Source organism: Salvia splendens, chromosome 12, assembly GCF_004379255.2.
Source record: "Salvia splendens isolate huo1 chromosome 12, SspV2, whole genome shotgun sequence".
NCBI classification, from domain to species: Eukaryota; Viridiplantae; Streptophyta; class Magnoliopsida; order Lamiales; family Lamiaceae; genus Salvia; species Salvia splendens.
In genome coordinates this window covers 2,261,188-2,286,397 of record NC_056043.1, presented here as the reverse complement: position 1 = coordinate 2,286,397, position 25,210 = coordinate 2,261,188, and the positions used below count along the sequence as shown (strand labels likewise).

The 25,210-nt window shown below is 40.2% G+C and overlaps 2 protein-coding genes across 2 annotated transcripts; both read right to left on the bottom strand.

The window, feature by feature from the left end:
* Positions 1–1,087: 1,087 nt before the first annotated feature.
* LOC121759163 (putative F-box protein At1g33530) lies at positions 1,088–2,104 on the bottom strand. The gene has a single exon (XM_042154668.1). It carries the CDS (start codon positions 2,102–2,104, stop codon positions 1,088–1,090), a length of 1,017 nt encoding a protein of 338 aa, XP_042010602.1.
* Positions 2,105–3,359: 1,255 nt separating this feature from the next.
* LOC121759162 (F-box protein At3g07870-like) lies at positions 3,360–4,827 on the bottom strand. The gene is made up of 2 exons (XM_042154667.1): positions 4,033–4,827; positions 3,360–3,386 (listed from the first exon to the last, which is right to left on the bottom strand). Exons 1-2 carry the CDS (start codon positions 4,825–4,827, stop codon positions 3,360–3,362), a joined length of 822 nt encoding a protein of 273 aa, XP_042010601.1.
* Between the last annotated feature and the right edge of the window lie 20,383 nt (positions 4,828–25,210).

The following is a 25,210-nucleotide window of genomic DNA, read 5'->3' as shown; positions in this document are numbered from 1 at the left end:
TAAGCCTTCCGAGGATGTTGATCCATAATTCTTGCGGTAGAAATTGTCAATAAATCTTTCTTCATTGTTACAAAAAACAGCAGACTAGAGAGAATGAGATGAAGAAAAAACCAATCCTCTGTGATTTGGAAGATGAAATAAATAACAGCATATTTAAACAAAATGAATTCTATAATATCTCAACTAATTGAAACCAATAAAATGCCACTCAATTTGCAAGATAGACCTAAATAAAAGAAACAAACTTTGACTACTTCAATTTACAGTAAATTTCACTATTTTTTAACATAATTCGTAATTGAATAGGGAAAGATGTTAATCTTGTTAAGTAAAATCACTACTTGCTTTCATTTATTAATCTTATTTTATATATCTTATTTATTCTAACCTGCTTTAAATTTATGCGTTCACGGTAATTATGTAAAGGATCCAATTACTTCAAAAGAATTAAAGACCCTTTAGATTATTCTGAGACTAAATACTACTTATTCCATCCATCAAATGTTGTCCACGTTTAACTCGACTCAGGTTTTAAAAAATGTAAACAAAAAGGAGTTGAAAATATTAGTTGAAAGTGAGGTCCACTTACCAGAAACGGAAAAAACAAAGTGGACAATATTTTCTGGACTGACCAAAATGGCAAATGCGGACAACATTAATCTTTAGGACTTGACTACATAGGCCTACATAATAGTACTATTATTCTAAATTTCCGTTTAGATCTTAATCAATCCATTAATCATTAGGACTTGACTTATGCTAACTAATAATCACAAGATTCTGTAATCAAAATTTGAAATTCCTTGAGATACAAAACTTCAAATTTAGCAGATTCCCAACGGAATCAATTATATTTTAACCAAAATCTCATAATCATCGCCTTAGTTAATGGTTACTAATTGTAATGAATTAGGACACAATAAAATGCATGATCCATGACGTGGAAAATGTATAAATAACAAATGATTAAAGAAAGATTAATAATTCTAATAAATATCGAATGAAATACAAAAATTAAAATATAGAAGATTCCTTGAAAAAACAAACTACTTCAAAAATCTATTGAAGTACAATGAATATGTTTTGCCTAATAAAAATTTGATAACCCTGCATTGTCAATACCCATGCTTTTTAGAGAAAGAAAGGTTGGGGTATAAATGGTGATATTGGGAAAATAACAATATAGAGATCGTTGAAGACGACCAAATGTCTCAACACCATCCGTACGTTTGTCGTAGATAAAAAGTCGTTTATCAGTATTTACTGCGAACAACAAGTCACCATTTTCCAAAACTTTGAGAGGCAAAACATAATTCGTGATATTTGGTCGTGCACTTTCACTCATATATGGTTGTTGGTCAAAGGTATATTCCTTTACCCAAGAGTTCGCATCTCCATAGTTGATCATCTTCCAAATAAGAACATGCAAATTATCTGAAATGTCGCATAAACATAGCGAATCCTCCAAAATGAATAGCCTACATCCACCATATCTGCGGTGGCCACCATGATGATCTTTAGGAGGACGAGAAAAACTGATGAAAACCTCGGTTTCAAGATCAAAGCAACACACCACGTCAGGAAAAGATGCCAACCAGTGAAGATTTCCGTTAAAAAACTTAGCATCACCATCAGCAGACTGTCTAGGTGGTTCTACTTTTTCTGCAATGCTTCTTAACAACCCTTCTCCTCCTACCGTGTATATATGACGTGGCCTCCATCGATCGCCTAATAAAATCTTATACTGCCCACTTAATTTACTCACTCCAAATCCGAATACACTGTTGTGTAAGTGCAAATGAGAAAGCTCGATATATTCACGAGTCAATGGATTAACCAGGCAAAGAATAAATTCATCATAACGGCCTTTATCCCACACTAAAATCAAACCATTGACTGAATCAATTGCAACGCAATTAAGATTGTGAGTAAAACCTGGTTGAGCCAAGCGGAATTGGAAAAGTGGCTCACATGCATCGTCACAGACCGCGTATCCCGTGTCTTGATGTCCAAAAGCAAGGCATGTTTTCGGAATGTACGACGTCGAAAAGTCACCCCCTTCTATCAGATCGCTCCATGATTTGCAAACAAACTTGCAACTCATAACGCTTCTAATCGGAAGTCTTCCAAGTATGTTAATCCATATTTCTTGCGGTAGAATTGTCGATAAATCTTTCTTCATTCTTACTACAAAATAGCTGATCAGAATCGATAATATTTCCCGTTTAGACCGTCTCTAATAGTACTATAAAATTTAAAAGGCAATGTTACTGCAAAACCAATCAATATTATAGGAGTAAAACAATCCCAATTATGATTTATTGCATCATAATAGGAGAATGGAGAAAAGAGAAGAGAAATAAAAATACAGAAATAAAAAGCATGGAAAAAACTTACACAGACGCAGACGGCGGTTGAAGAAAAGAAGATGAAATAAATAACCTAATTAATTCTATTAATATTAGGTTAGTTATTGATTATTGATTAGTGGGCTAGCCCATACTACAAGTTTTTTTATTTAAGTAACGTACTATCAAGTTTGAACATAATAAAATAGGTATGATCGGAAAGTTTAAAAGGTAGTTGAGTGAAGAATAATCTTTTGGGTTTGAGTTTAATGTAAATAGTTGGAGTAAAATTACTATTTACCAGTATTATATTTATAATAAAAATAAATTAATTTGAATTTAGTATAAATGGTGAGAGATAAGTGCACAAGATTTACTATATGTTTGGAATTGGACTTTTGTGATTGAATGTATTAGGTGTTGAATAGGTATCAAACCAAGAGCACATCTACGTAAGATGATGATTTTCGAGAATTAAACTTCTCTAATAAAGAGGACGAATATTGGCATGAAAAAGAAAATGAAAATAGCTTTTTAACAATTTATCATCAAAATATATCTTTTAAAATGGGACCTATATATTCCACAACTTTCTTTCACATTTCTAAAACCGTAACGAGTCAAAGTAGGACTATAAATTGTGGACGGAGAGAGTACTAACACAATAGGTCAATGATTCGATCATAATTAAAAATACTCCCTCCGACCCATAAAAATATGGGCAATGGATATGACACGGAAATTAAGACAAAATTGGTAAAGTAAGAGAGATGAGGAGAATGATATGGTAAAGTAAGAGAAATGAAGAGAATGATAGTTAAAGTAGTTTTAGTGGATAGTTGAACCTACATTATTAAATTGATATAGCTTTCCAAAAATGAAATGCACATATTTTTGTGGGACGGACTACAATGAAAAGTGCACATATTTTTATGAGATGGAGGGAGTGTGCTAAATAAAATAATATTAACAACCTATGTTAGAGATTACATTTATCGTCGCATGAGACATTTACTTAACATGATTTACGTCGTTTCCCTTTCAGAACCACAAATTAATCAGTTGATACGAATAGAATTAGAAGAATAGTTTTTTTCAATCATTTGAGTATATCAAATAATTATACTCTTTAACAAATAGAGAGTATGTCAAATGAATTTGAGGATGGGTTTTGATAAAAGAGAGTTTGCTAGTAAGATTTCACTGGGCCTCCTAAAAATGGTAGGATTGGGCCGCCTCAAAAGATTATATTCAAACGGGCCGAAGAATATATGCCACTAACATTTCATAAATAGGATATCACGTGGAAATTGTTTAACCATTCAATTAATAAAGTACAAATGATTTAATAAATTAAAAATATATAATAACCTATTCAAAGAAAATGTAGTTTAAAAATTTAACAAAAACTTAATGACCGAACATCGTCAATCCCCATGCTTCTGAAACTTGGGGTATAGTTAGTAATGTTGGAGTAGTAATAAAAATTGATAGATCGTTGAAGAAAACCATGTGGCACAAGAGCTCTTGTGTTTTTTGAGTAGATAATTAGTCGATTATTACTATGTATTATGAACAACAGGTCCCCATTTGCCAAAACTTTGAGCGGTAAAACCATTTTTGGGGAATGTGGTCGACCAATTTCTCGGATATGTGGTAGTTGATCGAAGGTATATTCTCTTACCCAAGAGCTCACATCTCCATAGTTGTTCATCGTCCAAATAAAAACATGCGAATCCTTAGAACTGTCACATAAACATAGCAAACAATCCAAAACACATAGCCCGAAGAATTCGTTGTATCCATAAGCATCAGCAGGAAGAGAAAACATGGTAGAGAGCTCAGTTTCAAGATCAAAGCAACAAACCACGTGATTCCGCTCAGAGTCAGATGCCAACCAGTGAAGATTTCCGTTAAAAAATGCACCAGACATATGAGTTGGCAGTGAGAATCGAGTTGTTGTTTCTTCTGCTGCAATGCTTCTCCACAACCCTCCTCTTTCTAGAGTGTATACATGATGTGGCCTCCATCGATCACCTGATACAATCTTATATTGACCACTTAATTTGCTCACTCCAAATCCAAATATATAACTACTGCCTACGGGCAAAAGAGGAAGCTCGACATATTTTGAAGTAATTGGATTGCATATCAAAAGATTAAGGTGATATTTATGACCACTGTCCCACACCAAAAGCAAACCGTTGACTGAATCAACCAAATCACGACTACAATTGTAATGAGGCGAGCCGAATTGGAAAAGTGGCTGGCCAGCCTCGTCGCAGATTGCATACCCTGTGTCTCGATTTCCGAAAGCCAGCAATGATTTCGGAGTAGACGACTCAATGTCACCGCCTTCGATCATATCGCCCCATGATTTGCAAACAAACTTGCACCTCATAAAGCTTCTAATCGGAAGTCTTCCAAGGATATCTCTCCATATTTCTTGCGGTAGAATTGTTGAAAAATCTTTCTCCATTATTACCAAAATATCAAATTAGATACGAGAATGAGACGAAGAAAAAACTAATCCTCTTATCTAATTCTCCATCCTGGAGAAGTATAATCCAGCGACATTGCAAATCTTGTACACACAATTAAGGAATTAATGCAGTATATTAATTTAGTAGTAATAAGTTTTTTTAAGGAATAGTTGATTTCTTTTCCTTTTTGAATTTGGAATCGGATCCTTTACATAATATGAGGCATAAATAAGATATAAGATTGATAAAAGAAAAATTAGATATTTTACTTAACAAGATTAACACATTTTCCTATTCAGAATAGGATTAATCTATTATAAATATAATAAGATGGCGTTCGGTTGGAAAAATAAAATAATAATGAGATTCAATATATGATAAGATAAGATAGGTCTTGGACTAAATTAGTATTACTAAATTTTATATTGATGTTTGGTTGAAGAGACTATGTCCAAGACACAATATTAGTTAAAAGTTCTATTAATCAAACTAATATAAAAATTATCATTAATTAAGCTTATTTATTATAAAATTTACAACACAATTTAAATCTATTCATTATCTAATACAGTAAATAAATATTAATTAATATTGAATTAGATTTATATTTGCTTACAAGATTATATCTTGGATAATTTTGTATGATGTTTGGCAAACAAGATTAACCACATTTATCTATTCTTCAAAAAATATTCAAAATAATTAAAATGCATAATTAATTAAAATAAAATTAAAACTAATTAATTTTAAATTATTTTAATTTCATATATTTGGAATTAGTAACTAAAACAAATTACTCCAAATTAAAAAACTAACTTCTGCACCCTAAATCAACATGAATTCTACTCATCCATGGATTCTGCTTGTAAATAAACAAGATCAACATCATTCTATTAAAAATCAGAAATGATTAAAAAGACCTGTAAATCAAATTTTAACAAAATAAATTGCCTCTAATTGTCCAATATATATATAAAATACCGCAAACACAATTAAAAAAAACTTACGAAATTTGCATAGTGACTCAACAAAACAATGGTCCCAAATTGTTCACTGCCGAATGCAACAAAAAAATGCAAAATGTTTGCAAAAAAATGGGTCAAAAAACCAATAAAATCTGTAGAAAAAACGATGATAGAAATAAGCTGCAGAGAGATCAGAAGTTATGAGGCTTGGCGGCGGCGCAGATGAAGAGATTGGCAATGGGAAGGGAGAGTTTTTTTGACGGCGGCGGCGTGAGATTAAAATAGTCGTAGGGTAATGGTATGCGGGGAGATGATAGTCTGGGTCAAAATGGTATTAAGAGGCGGGCTTGCGACTGGACAAACGGCCGACATATTCGACGAATACCTGCACATCGGAGACAGCACTGGGCGCTTGTGCTTGCTCAACTTCTGCAGAGGCGTCCGGGCAGCCTTCAGTGACGAATTTCTCCGGAGGCCAACTACGGAGGATTGTCAGTTCCTCCTCAACCTGCACGAACAAGTGCACGGATTCCCCGGGTTGCATGCACTGGCAATGGAAGAATTGCCCGGTGGCTTGGAGGGGTTCCTACACGAGCGGCCACAAAGGCACCCACCCAACCGTTGTACTCGAGGCCGTTGCCGACTACCGACTTTGGATCTGGCACGCGTACTTCGGGGTCCCTGGCTCGAACAACGACGTAAACGTGCTCCAACAGTCCGACCTCTTTACCGAAGTTTTGGATGGTAAAGCGCCGGCCATCAACTTCGTCGCCAACAACCGGCGGTATAAAATGGGGTACTATCTCGCCGACGGCATCTACCCGAAGTGGCCGACCTTCGTGAAGACGTGCGGCAGGCCAGCGAACCCAAAGCAGGCTCTTTTTGCGCAGAAGCAGGAGGCTGCGCGCAAGGATGTGGAGAGGGCGTTCGGGGTTCTCCAAGCGCGCTTCAACATCATCAAAGCTCCGGCTCGTTCGTGGTTCATGGAGAGCATGGTCGACATCATGTATACGTGCATAATCTTGCACAACATGATTGTCCGAGACGAAGGACCCGATGCCGGAAATTGGTTCGACCCCGAATCCCCCGGAAGCTCAACCGCAAGTAGTCCGCCGCGAAGTGGAGTGCATCCATCTATACAAGAACGGTTGGCTATTCGGACAAGGACACACGACTCTAGCGCCCACACCCAACTCCAAGAGGATCTAATTGAGCACATTTGAGAAAACTTTGGCGGAGAAGATTAAATTATGTCATTTTTATTTTTTTAGAATTTTAATTATGTCTTCGTTTTTTTTAATGTTAAGTTGTAATATTGTTTTAATAAAGTGTGTTTGTTTAAATTGAATTGGGTTTTAAAAAAAATTATAAATTAAATTGAATGAATAGTAATTAAGAGACGGTATAGAGACGGTTAAGAGACGGAGCGTTGCAGGTTCCGTCTCTTAGTTAAGAGATGGAGGAAAAAAGGACAGTGGGGCCCTCAAATAGTGCTCAAATAGTAGTTAAGAGACGGTTTAAGAGACGGTATAGAGACAGCGTTGTGGATGGCCTTATTAGTCATGGCCCGCGATTTTAGGTTGTCTTGCCAACCGAACACAAAATTAATAATACTCCTATGTTGAGATTTAATCTGAACGAGCACTTAATGTATTAGTTTTTTTTTAAAATAATTTATCACCTAAAAATCTCTTTAAATAGAAAATCTAAACCTAGAAGGCTAGAAGGCACTCATAAAATAAATTCGATTATAAAAGATATACTAAGTCATACTCCATATTAGGAAAAACTATTGGAGATCAAATTTATGTTTGAAATTTTGGCCATAGTAATAATAAGAATTTATAAAATTTTGTAATTTTTCAATTCTATATAATAATACTGTTTCTCTTTTCATTAAATTAATTCATTGTCCGTACATAGTTAGTTACATGAGGCTGAAGTGAAACTGGGCTTATTAATTTTTTCCATAAGAATGCCCAAATAATATAATAAATAGGCCCACACAATTTATATAGTTCATTTTTTTTCAGTATCTCAACAAAATAAGAGAACTTTAGTTTCTCTTTCGTTTCTCTCTCAAAACTTACGTATTTAATCGATACAATATGATTTGTTTTGTTAAGCCTTTAACTTTCAAAGTTTTATGTAGCTTGATAATGCTTGTTAGATGATGGGGTGCGTACTAAACAAGCCCAACAGCAATGACGGCCCATCAGCCCAAAGTCCAAGGAAGAGTATGAGTTCGGCATTACCAAAGAGTTCGGCCTCAGCCTACAGCTCGGTAAAAGCCAACCAATCAAGCTCTGCTCTCAGGTCGGCATCAAGCTCTACTCTCAGATCGGCAACCAAAGCAGTTCGGTCTCAGTATTCGACCGAACAAGGAGTTAGTGGACCCATACAGGATTTCCACAACTTCCAACACACCCACTACCACGTGGTGTCAACTCAGGCCACGATCGTAGGCCATGACCTACGCTACATCCACGATCTTAGGCCATGACCTACACGACATCCACGACTTAGGGTGGTGATGCAAGCCACGATCTTAGTTCAATATATAAATAGAACTTAGATCTGATAGACGGGGGTTAAGCTCTCTAGAGATAAAATATCATATAGCAAGTCTGTGTTGTAAGCTGTAATCCCAGATCAAGCAATACAATCTTGCCCTCCCTTCTTCCCGTGGACGTAGATTTACTTCAGTAAATCGAACCACGTAAATTCATTGTGTCGTAGTCTTTATTCTCTACCAGCATTTATTAACATCAGAAATTCGCGGATTCATCACTGGCGCCGTCTGTGGGAACCAGAGAACCAAATTTGTGATAAAGCGAATTTTTGACCCTTTTTCCACCCCAAAAAAAATGCATACCAGATCACACACTACCCGTAATACCGTTCGTGAAAACCATGAGGAAGCTAGTCCAGCCCGCAGGTCCGGAAAACAGCCTCGGGAGACATCTACTTCCAGTTTTCACGATGAAGGAACAAGCCGCTCAAAAGGTCCACACACCGAGTCTTCCCAGCAGCCTGATTTGAATGAGGCTGTCAAGCTGTTCTTGGCTGAGAAGCAGGATGAGTTCTTAGCCTTCCTGCAAAAGAGCCAACAGCCGAAGACGAAAACGGTGGATTCTCCCTCCTCCTCCAGACATGAAAGTCACTACCGCAGTAGTGCCGTGTCTTCCAGGAAGAAGAATCCTCCACCCCGACATGTTCCTGTCCCTCCTCGGTGCCGGAATCACAGGAGATCTCCATCTCCTCCATACCGAAGAGATGTCGGGTTCGCCATGTACGGAGCATTGAAGACTCCGTTCTCGGACGATATCACCCGAACTCCCCTTCCACAGAACTACCGAACTCCGTCGATGACTTATGACGGGTTGGTGGATCCTCATGACTTCCTGGGACGCTATCAGTATAATATGGCGAACCAGGGTCTCAATGAGGTCCATATGTGCAAGCTGTTCCCCGAGCTGCTTATCGGGAACGCGAGAAGGTGGTTCGATAGCCTCCCCCAAGGCAGCATTAGATCTTACCGAGATCTAATGGATGCTTTCCACAGGAGGTTCTTTCAGAAAGCGGAAGCCCGGATCACTTCGGCTCAGCTGCTTTCTATACGTCAAGATCGCGACGAAAAGATCAGCGACTTCATGACGAGATTCCACAAGGAATGCCTACAAGTAGATGATCTCAACGATCTACTTGTCATTTCGGCATTCCAAAATGGAATCCTGCCCGGAGCTCTCTACAGAAAGCTCGTGGAATGCAGTCCGCAAACAGCTCAAGAGATGTGGGACATTGCGGACCAGTTCTCCCGTGCCGATGAGGCAGACCGTCGCAAACGGTCTTTAGACAGCTCATCCCGAGGAGACAGGAGGAAGCCCGATCATAGCGATCAGGGACATCCTCGCCGAACTCCTTTTGGCGATCAGGGACATCCTCGCCGAACTCCTTTTGAAAGGATTCAAAGGACTCCGGTGCAAGACCGATTGGGGCCACGTCTCAATCCTGAGAAGCCGCCCGCTCAGTTCGTACCATTGAACAAGTCAAGAGCGGAAATTTTCGAACTGCATTCCGATATGTTCGAAAAACCAAAGCGGATGACGAAATCGGCCGCGCGCCGACCTCAGGATCAATATTGCTCCTTCCATCAAGACTACGGTCACGATACCGAGGAGTGCCGACATTTGGCTGCAGGTATTGATGCCCTTGTGAAAGCAGGGACGTTAAAAAAATACCAAAGCAAGCAGCCGAAAAAGAACAAAAAGCAGGGAGGTGCGAACTGCGCTCCTCAGGATCCGAAAAGGCAACAGGATCCCGAAGACGATAACGAGCCGCAATATGATGGAGTAATCCTAACTATTGACGCTCTCCCTGCCGGGAAGACTAAATCGTCTCTGAAGTCATAGAGCAGAGGTTTAAAAGCTCGGTCTCCCACCCACAAGCAAACGGACTGAAGCCGTGATTCCGGTTGAGATCGGCATACCCAGTCCCCGAACTCTAAATTTCTCCTCAGAAATGAATGATGACGGACTGAGAGCCGAACTAGATCTGGCCGAAGAAAGAAGAGAATTGGCCTGCATAAAAGCAGCCAAGTACAAGGAGCAAGTAGCCCGGTATTACAACCAAAGGGTGAAGAAGCTGCAATTTCAAGTGGGAGATCTCGTCTTGAGAAACAACGAAGTAAGCCGAGCAGAAAAGCTGGGCAAGCTCGAACCCACATGGGAAGGTCCGTATCGGGTGTCAGAAGTCCTCGGCAAATGGTCTTACAAATTGGCTCACATGTCAGGAGAACAGGTACCCCGAACATGGCACATTTCCAACCTCAAGAAGTTCCATTTGTAAGAGACAGTCCGGTCAGTCAGTCTTGAGTCCTGTTCGGTCAATGTGCTTTCTTTGGTTTGCTTGGTCTTTGTTTGTCTCTGTGCGTTTTGTCTGTGTGTTTTGTCTGTCTCTGTGCGTGTCGTCTCTTACAAATGTTACTGAGGTATCTTGTTCTTCGAAGGCTGATCCCCTTCTTAGAACATATACAAGCCAACGATTGTGAGTCAAAGCTTCTAAAGAGGATACAAGACCACAATTCAGCTTAAACAAGCAGTTCGTCTGAAACGAACTGCAATAAGCCAACGATTGTGAAGTCAAAGCTTCTAAAGAGGATACAAGACCACAATTCAGCTTAAACAAGCAGTTCGTCTGAAACGAACTGCAATAAGCTAACGATTGTGAAGTCCAAGCTTCTAAAGAGGATACAAGACCACAATTCAGCTTAAGAATCAAGCACTTCGTCTGAAACGAACTGCAACAAAAGTCCGATTCACGCGATAAAACTTGCCTGAATTAGGACAAGGGAAAGTCCGATCCACGCGATAAAACTCGCCGAATTAGGACAAGGGAAAGTCCGATCCCCAAATTAGGACAACGGAAAGTCCGATCCAAGCGATAAAACTCGCCAAATTAGGACACAAGCTTAGTCCGGTCAAAGATGTTTATTTCATCAGACCAAAGACGAGTCCGGTCAAAGATGTTTATTTCATCAGACCAAAGACGAGTCCGGTCAAAGATGTTTATTTCATCAGACCAAAGACGAGTCCGGTCAAAGATGTTTATTTCATCAGACCAAAGACGAGTCCGGTCAAAGATGTTTATTTCATCAGACCAAAGACGAGTCCGGTCAAAGATGTTTATTTCATCAGACCAAAGACGAGTCCGGTCAAAGATGTTTATTTCATCAGACCAAAGACGAGTCCGGTCAAAGAAGTTTATTTCATAAGACCAAGGACCAAGTCCGGTCAAAGAAGTTTACTTCATAAGACCGAGGACAAGTACGATGAAATTTTTTCGCTAAGCTGTAAATACACAGTGTTAGAAGCGAAAACAAAATTTCATTTTTCAAATCTTGTTCGGCACACAACTCCGCTACCCTACGAGATGGCGTTACGCTATTACAAAGGACTATTCTACTGTCCAGGGTTGCTAAAGTTGAGCCATCTATTCACAAAATCCTCGTGAAGCTGAGTTCGGGCGTTCCAGGCAGCTGCAGAATAAGCAGGTCGACGAGATGCTCTAATCGACCTGCCACCTCTTCTCTGAGCCCGGGAAGCCCTAGCACCTCGGCGGCGAAGAGTCTCTTCACGAAGCATTTGTTGATCTTGCTCACTCATAATCACAGCTCCTCTACGAACTTCAGTCCGTCCTTGTCTTGACGTTTCCGGCTGTTCCTGAGTTCGTTGCTGACTTGGAGTAAGGTTTTGAGCAAGTGAATCAGGGGTTTGAGCTGGAGTGTGACCATCTGTTGACGGGAAATGCCTAAGGAATCTCTCGATTGAGGGACGCCGGGAAAGAATGATGTCGTACCGAGAAGCCCAGCGCCGCAATGATTTCACGACTTGTTGGCAAGCCGAGCTCTCCAGCGCATTGTTCCTCCGGAGTACATGATATTCCTCCCACAGTTCGTCAACTCGTTCCTGAACTTCAGAGATGGTCATTCCCCCACGCCTGCAGATGAAATCCTCATACGCAGTCCTCTCAGCGACGGCAGTGTTCAGCTCGGCCTCCAGATCCTTCTTTTCGGACTCTAAGTTCTTATTATCGGCCTCCAGCTTCATTGAACGAGCCAAGAGTTCGTCATTCTTCATCTGGTCAGCTATAGCTCTTTTCTCAGCTTCGTCTAAAGCCGAAGAGTACAGCCGCTTCCAGTGAAGTACCTCCAGCTCCTTGAGAGTTAAGAATACAAAGCAGCTACGTCAGTTCGGCATTTCAGCTTACCGAGCAGGTAGTAAACCACAACAGGAGTAAGAGAGTACGAAAGGCTATACGAAGACACAAGAGCAGAAAGAAGATTTTTTTCATTCATAAGAAAAAAAATTTTTCTACACAAGGGCTTCAAGGCCGTTTTACAAGAAGGAAGAAACTAAACTAAGAGAAGGAAGATGAAATCATACTCCGCTAGCTTCGTCTCCGCCTTCTCGGTGAGGTTCAGCTTCCTTCTCCTTGTCTGCTTCAGCTTCAGCCTCGGCCTCCCTGCTCTCCCCAGCCTGCTCGGCGCCACCGTAGCCGATCTGCTGCGCCTCCTGCTCGGCCTGCTCATCGCCGGTCTGCCGCTCATGCTGCTCGGTCTCACCCTCTCCATGGAAAATTGGAGCGGGTGAAACTGACCCTATGGAGGCAAAGATAGCCTCCATGTTCTCATCGCGGTCAGCTCGGCAACTACGAACTTGGTCTGCAGAAAGCAGGACCGAGGACGAAGCAAGCTCCTCAAGCACCGGCAGACTCTGAAGCCGAGCTGCTATCTCTCGGCCGTACAGCGGCAGGATGACTTCGGGACCCTGCTCGGCTTTATCGGTCATCAGTTTCAGCAGATCACCGACAAAGGCTGAAAATTGGTTGCTCAGAAAGAGTTTCTCCGCGAAAGCACGGAGAACCTCCCCTTGGGCAACCACGGCAGCAACATCCCTCCGTTTCGTTTGCTCTCGCTGGATGACGAGCTGGTTTTTGGCAAACTGAGCTTCATCCTGGGCCGAAATCCTAGCAGCTCTGGCCTTCTCAAAGTTGGCCTCAGCCTGTTCGGCCCGATGACAAGCAGCCGCCAACTTCCTCTGCATCTCAGCATAGTCATTGGACGCTTTGGAGAGTTCGACGGCGACGAGCTTGGAGAGCATATCGTTCCTCTGAAAATGGATAAAGAAAAAAGTCAACAAAGGGGCCACAAAAAATACAGGAAAAAAGCAAGGCCAGAAAATCAAGAAGAGAATTCACCTCGGCGAAGTCCGTGGGCCATAAAAACGGCTCACAGATATGTTCCGAAGGAGGCGCCAAGACCACGTCTTTCTCTGGCGCTCTCGGGGGCTTCTGGGCCTTCCCCTTCCCCTTTGCCGAAGTCGACTCCGGCTTCTTCGGATCCGAAGAGGTTTTTTGCCTCTTCGGAGTCCTCTCGGCATCAGACGCCGAGCTGGTGGTTTTCGGCCTCTCCGGCTCCTTGGACTCCGAAGATTTGCGGCTCAGCTTATTCAATATGTTCACTACCGAAAAACAAGGAAACAAGGTTAGTTTTCGCCGCTAAAGCAGTAAGGCATAAAAAAGAAATCCTCACCCTCAGTCTCTTCGTCCGAAGACGAGATATTGAACACGAGGTCGCCCTTGACGAGCTCAGTTTCCGAGTATTGTTTCCTAATCATAGGAATCTTATTGAGCTCGCCCTCGAGCTCGGCCAACGGTTCTAACCGAGGATGGGGAATCACGGACTTCGGCCCTCTCCAAGGAAAGCCCGGAGCCGAAGTCCTATTATAAAAAAAGAAACGGTTTTGCCATTTCGGCCACTTGGTTTTGCAGAAGGCCCTAAAAGGCTGTAAGGGGATCAAGTAAAACCAAGATCCCTTCCTTTTAAACTGGAAAAAATTAAGGATTGCCCGCAGAGACAGATCCTTATCTAGCCTACGGAGTTCGGCAGCAAAAGCCGACAAGTGCCTCCAAGAATTCGGAGTCACCTGACCTAAAGGGAGTTGAAAAAAATCAAGAAGCTCTACAAAAGGTGGGGGAAGAGGGAAACGAAGCCCGCATTCTAAGCAGGCTTCGTAAACGGTGGCATAACCCTCCGGCGGGTCGTTAGCCCTATGATCATCGTCGGGAACCACCGCCTTCCCCCCGGGAAGAAGATATTTTTCGTGTAGAGATATCACGGTGTCCTTACTCAAGACGCTGTGAAAGTATTCTACAGTCTTCTCCCCGGACTCTTTCCGGCTAGAAGACCCCTTGCCCCCTTTCCTACCGCTACCTAACTCCGAAGAAGAAGAAGAAGACATTTTTCTTACTTTTTGAAGGTGAAGAAAGTCTGAAGAAATTCTTGAAAGCGGAGAGAGAATTTTCGCAAAAAAGAGAGAGTGCAGAAGAAGCAGTCGCAAAAGTGCTTCAATGATGAAGAAAGGAGGTATTTATCAGATTCGGCGAAGATTTCAAAATCGTCGCACCGTTTCGAATCCCACCTTTTCAGGATTCAACGGCCGGATTTTACTGTCGCATTTAATGCAGTCACGTGCAAGGCACGTCCCCTGACATCAGCCTCCCCCTTGCCTTTATCCAGAATGCCGAAGTGACTCACTTCGCCGAAGTGATTCACTTCGCCCTTCGGGGGGGGTAGTGATGGGGTGCGTACTAAACAAGCCCAACAGCAATGACGGCCCATCAGCCCAAAGCCCAAGGAAGAGTATGAGTTCGGCATTACCAAAGAGTTCGGCCTCAGCCTACAGCTCGGTAAAAGCCAACCAATCAAGCTCTGCTCTCAGGTCGGCATCAAGCTCTACTCTCAGATCGGCAACCAAAGCAGTTCGGTCTCAGTATTCGACCGAACAAGGAGTTAGTGGACCCATACAGGATTTCCACAACTTCCAACACACCCACTACCACGTGGTGTCAACTCAGGCCACGATCGTAGGCCATGACCTACGCTACATCCACGATCTTAGGCCATGACCTACACGACATCCACGACTTAGGGTGGTGATGCAAGCCACGATCTTAGTTCAATATATAAATAGAACTTAGATCTGATAGACGGGGGTTAAGCTCTCTAGAGATAAAATATCATATAGCAAGTCTGTGTTTGTAAGCTGGTAAACCAGATCAAGCAATACAATCTTGCCCTCCCTTCTTCCCGTGGACGTAGATTTACTTCAGTAAATCGAACCACGTAAATTCATTGTGTCGTAGTCTTTATTCTCTCCCAGCATTTATTAACATCAGAAATTCGCGGATTCATCATTAGACAATCTTTCAATTATGGAAATTGATTAAATAACATTAAAATACAAAATCTAAAATATATAAGAACCCAAAAACTATTACAAAAATTTATTTAAGTAGAATGAATATGTATTTCCTAATAAAAAATTAAGGGCTGAACATTGTCAATACCCATGCTTTTGAGCGAAAGAGAGGTTGGGGTATAAACGGTGATGTTAGAAAAATAACAATGAGTAGATCGTTGAAGAAGACCATATGGCTCAATAGCTTCTGCGGTTTTTGGAGTAGATAAATAGTCGAACATCAGTATAGTATTCACTGTGAACAGCAAGTCACCATTTTCCAAAACGCAAAACATTATTTGGGATATTTGGTTTTTGGTTGAAGGTATATTCCTTTTCCCAAGAATTTGCATCTCCATATTCGTTAAACATGATGTTCTAGAGGAGGGAGAGAAAAACTGGTGAAGAGCTCGGTTTCAAGACCAAAACAACAAACCAAGGGTTCGTTCATAAAACCAGATGTCAACCAGTGAAGATTTCCATTTAAAAACTTAGCATCACCATCAATAGCCACTCTAGGTGTTGCTATTTCGTCGGCAATGCTTCTCCACGACCCTTCTCCTCGTAGAGTGAATATACGACGCGGCCTCCATCGATCACCTAATAAAATTTTATATTGTCCACTTAATTTGCTCACTTCAAATCCAAATATATGCATGTTTGTGAGCATAAGAGGAAGCTCGAAATATTCACGAGTAATTGGATTACTATGAAATAAATATTATAATGATATTTATGGCTTTTAGAGCATCTCCAGCAGCGGACGTCCGGCTCGGACGTCGGCGACGGGCGACCGGACGTCCGCCATTGTGGAAAATAAGGTCGGATACGCCCATGCAGGTAGGACGTCGCACGTCCTCGGATATCCGCGGGACGTCCGAGTCGACGGGCGCCATTGTGGGGGGGGTCGGACGTCCGGTCGGACACTCGGACGTCCATTTTTTTTTTTTTTTTTAACTCTATATATACGTCTCGTTGAACTTCATTTCATTCGCACCACTTGTGTTAACAAGTTTCTCTCTTCTTTTTACTACAAATTTCATTTCTACTTAATGGATAGCAACAAGTGTTGGGGTACAAACCCATCCCACATCGGATGAGTAGGGGAAGTTGGAAGGTGTATATAATTCATGTCCCAACCCAATTAGTTTGAGGCCTTTTGGGAGTGACCCAAAAACAAATCCGTGCGGGCTTGACCCAAAGCGGACAATATCAAACTAATGTTGCAGTCGACGATCCTAACAAGTGGTATCAGAGCCCAGGTGGCTATGGGTTGAGCCTGGATGAGCCCCGGTTAGGGTCGGGCCCTGAAGGACTCGGGTTAGAGTCGGGCCCAGGATGACCCAGGGGCCAGGGCTGGAGTCGGGCCCAGGATGACCCAGGGGCCAGGGCTGGAACGACCCATGTTCGTGTCGACTGCGTTCCCGATGTGGTCTCGGTTTGAGGGGAGGTTTGTTGGGGTACAAACCCATCCCACATCGGATGAGTAGGGGAAGTTGGAAGGTGTATATAATTCCTGTCCAACCCCAATTAGTTTGAGGCCTTTTGGGAGTGACCCATAAACAAATCCGTGCGGGCTTGACCCAAAGCGGACAATATCAAACTAATGTTGCAGTCGACGATCCTAACAACAAGAACTCCCCCGCCACGAGCGAGTCGCATACTCCGACGTTTCCCGCAGATCTGGAGGGAAACGCTAGCGAAAATGCTTTCACGCCAGCAATGTCGGGGATGCAGTCCCAAATGGGTGGGATGGGCGGTATGATGCCCCCGTACTTCAATATGTACAATTGGATGGGTGGTATGGGTGGTATGATGCCCAGGACAGCGGGGATGGGGGGCATGACCCCAAATATGATGGGGATGGGTAGGGATGTCAATGTAGCCCGTAACCCGTGGGCTGGCCCGAATGGCCCGCCAAATTTATAGGGTTAGGGTTGGAAATTTCTAGCCCGATAAAATCAAAACCCGATTAGCCCGCACCCGATTAACCCGCAACCCATTAGGGCCAGACCCGAAAACCCGATGGGCTGGCCCGAAAACCCGATAAAATTTCTATTATTCTATTTTTTTACTCCTAATTCGACATTTCATTTATTAATATTAACTAAAAAAATAACTTTCAATTTTATATTAAATATACAAATTATATATTGAATTTTTATTAATATAATAATTGATAAATAAATTAAAAACTTCAAATTCACAAAAAAAATATTTAAATTTCTAAAACATGCATTAAAATTCTACGAAATATCTCAAATATTAGTATTTGATCATGTTTATGATTGAGTTTAAGCATATATCTCAAATATATCATAATTAAATGTTTTACATTGTATGAATATTAATAATTTTAATCATTATTTATTGGATTGATCGCATGTTAATATTATCGGTAGCAACCCGATTAACCCGCTGGGCTAGCCCGAAACCCGAGCTTTTAGGGTCAGGGCTGAGCTTTTATAACCCGAAAGAAATCACAACCCGATTAGCCCGCACCCGATTGACCCGCAACCCGAGTAGGGTTGGCCCGAAACCCGACGGGCCGGCCCGATTGACATCCCTAGGGATGGGGATGGGGATGGGGGGCATGACCCCAAATATGATGGGGATGGGGGACATGACCCCAAATATGATGGGGATGGGTGGGATTATGCCGGAGATGATGCCGGGAATGATGCCGGCTCCCGTTGGGGGAGGGAGTGGCCAGGGCCATGAACCACCTGCGGAGGATGTCTATCGCCCATTTATCGATACGCAGTCTACTGATTCCCCCTCCAGTATTGTTCTGGAGACTCAGTTCACCCCTTGGAAACATTCTCTTTTGAGGACTTGGGGCTATCTCCGATCAGGGAGACTCCCGCTGATATGGGGACAGCGACAAGGGGGAGGGGCAGGGGCAAGGGTCGGGGCAGGGGCAAGGGCAAGGGGAAAGCCATGGGCTCCTCCTCGCAAACGGTGGCAGAAGAGGTGGATGAGGAGGAGACGGGAAAGAGGACTATCTGGAGCGTGTGGGAAAACGTCGCGCTTGCGAAGTCTTGGGTTTCAGTAGTCGAGGATGCCTACGTCGGTGCTAACCAGCATATTGACAGACTATGGCATCGCGTCGCTGAAGCCTACCTCACACACAAACCGGCTGGGGTGAAGCCTCGCACTCCCGAACAATGCCGGAAACAATGGGATCGGTTGAGGCCTAAGCTTAGTCGATTTGCCGGCCTCTACCAAAACAACCTCCGCCAGGCAACCAGCGGTATGTCCGAGGAGGATGTGAAGAAGCGTGCCTTGTTGCAGTACCCCGACCCAACCTTGAAGTTCAAAGATTTCGACCAGTGGGAGGCCTATCTCGTTGTGAGGGAGTCTCCGAAGTTTTGTGCGGGTGTCGACTCGGGCTGGCCCAAGCGGACGAAGATCAACGCTTCCGGTGAATACAGCAGCAGTGCGGGTTCGCACGAGCTCCCAGAAGCCGATGAAGTGTCCCCGCTTCCTCCACGAGACTCCCGCCGTAAACGTCGCCCGATTGGGCAAAAGGCCGTGCGCAGCTAACGAGTACCTTGGTCCGGACCATGTATAGGTGGCATAGCACGACTGATTCGGTGTACAAAAGGATGTTGAAGGAGGTGATCGATGGCTGTCGGCGCGATTTGGGGATGCCACCCATTGGGGATGATGGCGCCGAGATTAGCGGCGGGGACAACGGGGGCGGCATAGGCGACGAGGAGGACGAGGAGGACGAGTAGTGAGCCGAGTAGGTGGGACTATGTATTTTTTTTCTTTTTTCCCTTTTATTATGTAATTTTTCCTTTTATTATGTAATTTTTCCGTATGTCCGAGTCGGACATCTATGTATTACATAATTTTCCCGTATTCCGTGTCAAAATTATAATTCCGTTAAATAATTGTGATTTATTTTATTGCGGGAAGTCCTAGTGGAAAGAGCGATGGGAAGGGCGGATTATGCAGGGGAAGTCCTAGTGACGTGGCAGTGGGATAGGAAGTTCTAGTGACGTGGCAGGATGTATTTTTGGGAAGTCCTAGTGGATGTCCGAGTGGGACGGGCAACCACTGGAGATGCTCTTATCCCACACCAAAAGCAAACCATTGGCCGAATCAATCACAACACGGTTGTAATTGTGAGTGATATCCGGCTCGGTCTAAGCGGAATCGCAAAAGTGGCTCGCTCGTCTTGTCGCAAACTGCATTACCGATATCTTGATTTCCGAAAACCAGACATGGTTTCGGAGTATACGATGTTGCAAAGTCACCCCCTTCGATCAGAGCACGCCATGGTTGCGGTGGAATTGTCAGCAAATCTTTCTCCATTATTACCAAAATATGATTAGAAACGATAATGAATGAAGAAAAAACTAATCCACTAATTCTATTTATAACTGATTAATTCTATTATGAAAAGGAAAATTTGTTAATCTTGTTAAGCAATTTTCTTTTGTCGATCTTATATCTTATTTATGCCAACCTGCTTTTAATTTCTGTGTTCACAAAGGATCCGATTCCGAATTCAAAAAGGAGAAATCAATTACTTCTTAATAAGGAAATATTTATTACATTAAATTACAACAATAATTTCTTTTTCTTTTGTCAATCTTATATCTTATTTAGATTTATTTTGAAATTTGTGCTTTTTTTTTATTTTGTATGAAGACTTTCATACCCTCCAGCTATTTTAGGTTAAAAATTAATAAAATTCATTTTTTATCTTTAAAAAAAAATTAATCTGTTTAATAATTAATTCAACTAATCATCCTATAATTATGGAATCAAGCACACGCGCATAATCAAACAATATCATACTCTTTTCTAAAAAAAACAAAAAAAACAATATCACACTCTTTTCTTTCTGAAAACTTAACTAACGGCTTATCAATCCATGGGTGAATTTGAAAATAAGCTCTACATCAACACTAATTTGTTATAAAATTAATTCTCAAATAAAATATACTCCCCCAATTGCATAAAAATAGACTAATTTAGTCATTTTGGTGTCCCCTAAAAATAATACACTACAAAATTTGTGTATCCTTATTATTAGTGTCTCAACCAAATTAGGGGGACATAAATGAAAGCGTCAAGCTTTTTTTTGTCCTAAATTATGATTATTTTTTAAAAATTTCTAAACGTTAGTAATTGGGTCTTAATTTTTATGTCTAAAGAGTAAGTTTTTGGAGTGACAATCTCTATATGTTGGGGGAAAATAAAAATTTGATAAATTTCTTGTGAATTAAAATGAAAAAGTGATTTTGGGAAAGTACCGGCAATAAAAACCCGGACGAAGCTTATCTTTTGAGCTCGACTCAAATTAAAACAAAAATACAAAATTACTGAAACTTTTAAATAAAATAAACGAGAACACAAGATATGCATAGCTCGACTCAAATATAAATAAAACTACAAAATTAATTAAACGTCTAAATAAAATAAACGAGAACACAAGATTATGCATAGCGACAGGCTGTCTTGCTCGATCTCCTTTTCATGAAACTGTTATACAAATAATTGGAACAATTTAATCTATTTTTCATAATCTTCGAAAATTATTTTAATTTTAATTGAATTACTGTTTTCCATAAATATACTTTCACGCTAATTAAATCGATTAAACTGTTGTAAACGAGAAAGATAAAGTTAACATGACTTATATCGTTTCCCATAGGATTATTAAGAATATATAGCTCTTTCTTCATCTACTAATAGTCTCCAATCTCATATTTTTTTCTTCATTCAAATTAGTGCGAAGTTATCAATGAAGATCATTAATTATATTTTTATAACATCGAAGGAAGATCTGTTTGCAAATCTACCGGAAGATATTGCGATAATGATTTTGGGAAAATTCCCGATTACAAGCATTATGACGTTCAAGTGTGTTTGTAAATCATGGCGCATTCTGATAGAGGGGGATAAGTTTGTGAAGTCGTATACTCCGAAACCAGGCCTGACTTTCGTTCACCGCGACATGGACATGGGCTACACTGTCCGCGATTTGGCCTTCAAGCCACTTTTCCGATTCGGTTCGCCTTCTCAAAATCAATCATCTATTGCCGACTGTCGCGTTGCAACTTTTTCAAATAATGGCTTGCTTTCGGCGTGGAATCCATGGGCTGAAGTTCTATTTATATGCAATCCAATGACTCGTGAGTGTGTCGAGCTCCCTCCTCTGTCCACGAATGGAAGTATTCAGTATTATGGATTTGGAGTGAGCAAAATAAGTCGACAGTTTAAGATTTTATGCAGTGATGCCAATAGTTCATGTCATGTGTACACTCCAGGACAGGGCACAGGGTTGTGGAGAAGCGTCGCAGCAGAGGCACCAGGCAACGTAGACTGGGTCGTGATTGTACTGTATTTTTTAATGGAAGTCTTCATTGGTTGGCATCTGACTCGGAAAAAAAATTCTTGGTTTGTTGCTTTGATTTGGAAACCGAGCTCTTTACCAGTTTTTCAGTTCCTGGTGATTATAGTGGCAATGTATATGGCAATAATCGGCTATATATTTTTCAGGATAGGCTATATTTATGCGATATTTTAAATTGGCGGCGTGTTATTATTTGGAAGATGAATAACTACGGGGATGCTAATTCTTGGGTGAAGGAATACAGGTTCATCTTACCCAAAGTGTTTCCATATTTGTACGTGCTCCAAGTTCTCGCGAATGGTTACTTGTTATTTGCTGTGTCAGATCGTTTTTCTGTGTCCTCTAATGATCGACTATATATCTACTCCAAAAACACAAAACAAATAGCGAAACCTGCTTCTTTTGTTGGTTCTGACCAAAATTATTCTTCCAACATTAATGTTTATACTCCAAGCTTGATTTCGCTCGCCTCCATGGGGTTTCATAATGTTCAGTCTTTAAATTTATTAGACATATGAATAGTTTGTTGTAATTTGGATGTTGGTATATGATTTTTTTTGTTTTAATAGATTCTTATGTGTTTTTTGTTTATTTACATTATCTTTTCCTTTATAGTTTGCAAACATACTTGCACCTAACATCATCATTATCTTTTAGTGCATATATATACATAATTATTGGGTGATTTGTATACTGTTGTTTTTTCTTTTTATAGATTCTTATGTGCAGGGACGGAACCAGAAAAACAAATTAGCCGGTGCTGGAATTTTATTTAAAAATAAAATATTTAATATAATAATAATATTATTATTAAAAGGTAATTTAATATAATTCAGTATGGTGTTTTGTCCAATTTTAAAAATTAAATCGAACCAAAAAATATAAATATGCAATCAGATTTTGTCATTTTAAAAAACTAATATTTTATTATAATCAAAATACATGTATCAAAAGATGTATTATAATAAAAACTAGTACTGGTAATTTAGTTGTTGTAATTTGTTAGTATCTTTTAATTTGATTTTATCATTTTATGTAATCAAACGAGTTAATCTAATAATTGTTTTGTTAAGTTGTAGAGTATATCGGAGTATAATTGTAAGTGAATCCAATTAATTTTAACGGCACAGTAATTAAATGAAGCCATTTAAGTGGTACAATTATTTAAACAAAATAAATAATAATCTCAATAAATTAAATTAATCAAACCCATTTAAAAAATCCCAATTAACTGGAACCTAATAATTAAACGCGTCGTATCTTCTTCTTCCTCGTTCTGTGAAAACTGTTTTCTTTTGTTTCTTCTTCGCCGATGCAATCCATCAATTTTCAAGTGATTTTATTAATTATTCTTCTCTTTTTTCTCAAATTACAACAAAAATTACATATTTCAATATTAAATATTAAGTTTCTCTCTACAAATCTACAATATAAATGACATCTGAACAGGGGCAGCCGTGGGTAATGGATCCGGTGCCAGCCAAGCCACCGCGTCCTTGCTTATGTGTTTTTAGTTTATTTACATTCTCTTTTTATAATTTGCATATATGTTTATAATTGGAACAATTTAATCTATATTTTCCATAATTTCGGAAAATTAGGCATTAGCTTATTGGGTCATGATTTTGAGGTTAAAAATCATAATAACATTTAATATTTAACTTTGAAAAGATAAATATAATCTATTTCAAAATTAAATCAACTAATCATAGTATAATTATGGAATCAAGCACACGCTCATAATCAAACAATATCATATTCTTTCTTTCTAATAAATAATACTAACAGCTTATCAAAATATTATACTCCTACATGGCTGATTTTGAAAAAAAGCTCTACGTCAACACTCAAATTGTTATATAAATAATCATCTAATAAAACATGATAATCTATATCAGAAACGCATCACTAATCTCACTTGTTTTTTTTTCATATGTAGCTTTTAAATTTCGACTTCATCTATTTAAAAATCAACTAATGTATAATATTAATATCTATTAGTATATATCTCATACATACGTCATTAAATTTGTGCAAGATGATGTTAAGATTGCTTAAAGATATATAGATTTGTTGTAACCTAGATAAATTAGATATATTTTTAAATTAAAAATCAAATCTCAATGCAATCTTATAGATAGAGGACAAGACTTTTTTTATAGAAAATACTACAAATTGTATAATAATAATAACAAAAATACTCCATCCCATAAAAGTACACTTTTATTTCCTTTTTCGTTCATTTCATATAAAAAGTCCATATTGATTTTTGAAAATCTTTTCTTTTTTATTTCTCTAACTTTATGTATGGGTTCGAGCAATTCAGAGTTAGTTCGGGCTTTGAGGGAGTGGGCCTATAAAAGATTGAGCCATATTTCACATATATATAAATAATTTGGACAATTAAATCTATTTTCCGTTATCTACGGAAATGATTTTATTTTAATTGAATTTCTGTTATATATAAGTACACTTTCACGGTAATTAAACGAGCAAATTATATACTGATTACATCGTTTCCCTTTCAGAATAGGATCACTAAAATTTAATATGTTTGTCAATCTACCTGAAGATATTATGATGAAGATATTACGATAGAGATCTTAGGAAGACTCCCGATTCCGAGCATTATGACATGCAAATGCAAGTGTGTTTTTAAATCATGGCGCATTTTGAAAGAGGGGGATAAGTTTGCGAAGTCGTATACTCCGAAATCAGGCCTGACTTTCGTTCACCGCGACATGGACATGGGCTACACGGTCCGCGATGAGGCCTTCAAGCCACTTTTCCGATTCGGTTCGCCTTCTCACAATCAATCATCTACTGTTCGCCGTCGCGCTGTAACTGCTTCAGATAATGGTTTGCTTTCGGTGTGGAATCCATGGACTAAAGTTCTATATATATGCAATCCAATGACTCGTGAGTGTGTCGAGCTCCCTCCTCTATCCACGATTAGAACTATTCGGTATTATGGATTTGAAGTGAGCAAAATAAGTCCGCAATTTAAGATTTTATGCACTGATGCCAATAGTTCATGTCATGTATACACTCCAGGACAAGGCGCGGGGTTGTGGAGAAGCGTCGCAGCAGCCGCACCAGGCAAACGTAGACTGAGTCGTGATTGTACAATATTTTTTAATGGAAGTCTTCATTGGTTGGCATCTGATTCGGAAAAAAAAAATCTTGGTTTGTTGCTTTGATTTGGAAACTGAGCTCGGTACCAGTTTTTCAGTTCCTGGTG